The sequence below is a fragment of the Penaeus monodon genome, chromosome 30, assembly GCF_015228065.2.
Source record: "Penaeus monodon isolate SGIC_2016 chromosome 30, NSTDA_Pmon_1, whole genome shotgun sequence".
In the NCBI taxonomy this organism is placed as follows: domain Eukaryota; kingdom Metazoa; phylum Arthropoda; class Malacostraca; order Decapoda; family Penaeidae; genus Penaeus; species Penaeus monodon.
This window is the reverse complement of record NC_051415.1, coordinates 33,317,972-33,320,297: the sequence shown is the minus strand read 5'-3', so window position 1 is coordinate 33,320,297 and position 2,326 is coordinate 33,317,972. Positions and strand designations below refer to the sequence as shown.

The window sequence follows — 2,326 nt, the reverse complement described above, 5'->3', positions numbered from 1 at the left end:
AACACGAGTGTGTCGGGGAAGAGGGTTGCGTTCCTATGCATATACTTATATATAAAATGTAATTTCCTGCTCTAACTCTAACTCAAGCCATCCATTTGACAATACTTAATAGCGAAACTTCCTACCGTACAATTAACGAGGTTAGTGCTACATCCATTACAGAGAGAGCAAAATCTTTCGAGTACTTACCGTGGCGTGACCGACTTTTTCTTCCATCGCAGTCGCTTCGTGTCTGAGGCAAGCTTAACAGTAGCCTCCTATCAAACCGTTGATAAGCCTCGAGCAGTTTGCATTCATTAACCTAGAAATCGTAGTTCGGAAAATGCAACTTTTTGTCATAAACTACGTTAGCCGTGGATTAGTTAACGTGACCGGCCACATCTTATAATCTTACTGGGTATTAATAGACTTTTAAAATGATTTAGATGTCAAATATTTCTTAGTATTTTGGTCAATATCTATGAACTCGTTGTAGTGTTTAATTGATCACTTAATTCTGATTGGTGGAAATCTTGAGATAAATTAGAAACATTATTCCTCATTGGTTAATCTACGAACACGCCCCCCTTCTCAAGAGAGGCTTGACCTAAAATCTTTTTCTTTCTGGAACAATTTTTGTCGATAATAAGCTGAATTGTACGTTTAAATTACTTACGAAATGAATAATTACTCTAAACATTTATGTGTTAGGTAATATTTTAATACACGAGGATAATCAACGAAAAACTATCTTGAAGAATAATTCAACTGCTTGACCCAACAGTCTCTAGACCTCAGTAAACAAACATGGCTGGAGTAACAAACACAGGGAAGAGACTCGTCCGCTCTAAATCTGGACTGAGAATAATACCCTTAAAGGACACAGACAGGAGTCCGTTTGAGTTGAGAGAACCAGAATGGATCCCCGACAAAATGGTAAGAATAGAGGGCTTCAAGTTAGATAACGTTAGGTAGGAAGACCATATTAATATGATTTTGTTTTTGTACAAGTTACATGTTGACCTTCATTTCAGTGCAATACGCAGTATCGTTTTGTACCTACTGTGTATTGATTCTTTTGAATTGTATATTATATATCAGTTCCTCTAACAGTAAGAATTTTGTTTTAGGAATGGTATATAATTGTTTGCTCTGAACAGGTTGAATATTGTTCATTATTTGTCTGCAGCTTATCTGTACATTGTGACATTTATTGGTTAATTGCTTGTCAAGCATTACTAGTAGATAATTGTGGATTATTGTACAGAATAGGACTGCATCCAGCTTGTCAGGGCAAAGACCAGGAAACCTCATGCATATATTTTTGGCATGATAAGTCTACTTTAAACAGTAGTTTGATTGTTTGGTCCAGACTGCAGTTATTGCGGAGATACTGTACAGCCCCGCTAAAGCTAGGCCTAAAGTCTCCTTTAAACATCATTTTTGGTTATTCACACAGGCAACTGACTGCACAGGAAGTTCGGTACTTGGCTCATTATGGTGTGGGGAATCCTGTTGTAAAGAAGTTAATTCATTACATAGCTATATCCTGAACATTTGCTATTTATTTAGTTTTATCATGTATTCCTTATTATTTTAGTACAGTTAATTTGGCTTATAAACAACTCTAGGTTCACATCACAATGTCAGTGGTATATTGACTTCCAATAGGATGATCATCAAGAAATGTCTCTGATTATATTTTTAACTTTAAAAGCTTAGATATGCAATTATATAATTCAAAACATACTATTCACATATTTATTAGAACCTTTTCATTGCGCTAGAGCAGCCATATTTTATTTCTACATGAGAAAGCCCTTATTTACATCAATGATCAGCTCAAAATTGAAATAGTCAATGTTGGTTTTTGTAAGATCTCTAGCCTTTCCAAAACCAAGACACTCATAACTCATAACTAATGTTGAAGGCTAATATTCTATCCAGACTTGTCATCAAACAGGTTTGTTCAGAATATAACACATGATCACAAGGTCCCATCTTGTCATTCAGGTACACCACAAATCATGACCAAAAATCAAATTAATAATTGAAAAAGTTATCAGTTTTAGGCCAAAGCCTTCAATTTTTTATTGTCATATTGAACTGAAAAGGGCCTGTATAGACTGGAATTTTCTTGAAAAAATTAATTGCAAAGGACAGGAATAAGGAATGCAAGAGTAATATTTTTGGTGGTAAATTATTATTGATTTCTTGTGAGAGGATTCTGTATTATAGGGAATTCCTTACCATTTACCATTTGAATGTTATTTTCCATTATTTTCAGGGATATTTTGCCTAGGTAAAATTTGAGAGGGCCAGTTGCCAGGGAAGTTTAAATATGTAG

General features: G+C 34.8%; 2 protein-coding genes across 2 annotated transcripts in view; one reads left to right on the top strand and one right to left on the bottom strand.

Annotated features, from left to right (window-relative positions):
* Positions 1-517, bottom strand: part of LOC119592732 (N-sulphoglucosamine sulphohydrolase-like) — a 5,458-nt gene extending 4,941 nt beyond the window's left edge. The window contains exon 1 of the mRNA XM_037941666.1: positions 190-517. Within this exon, the coding sequence (XP_037797594.1) occupies positions 190-216 (27 nt within the window). The 5' untranslated portion in view covers positions 217-517. The remainder of the gene's footprint in view (positions 1-189) is intronic.
* Positions 518-786: 269 nt separating this feature from the next.
* LOC119592731 (zinc finger FYVE domain-containing protein 21-like) overlaps positions 787-2,326 on the top strand; it is a 7,306-nt gene continuing 5,766 nt past the window's right edge. Inside the window, exon 1 of the mRNA XM_037941665.1 lies at positions 787-915. Within this exon, the coding sequence (XP_037797593.1) occupies positions 787-915 (129 nt within the window). The remainder of the gene's footprint in view (positions 916-2,326) is intronic.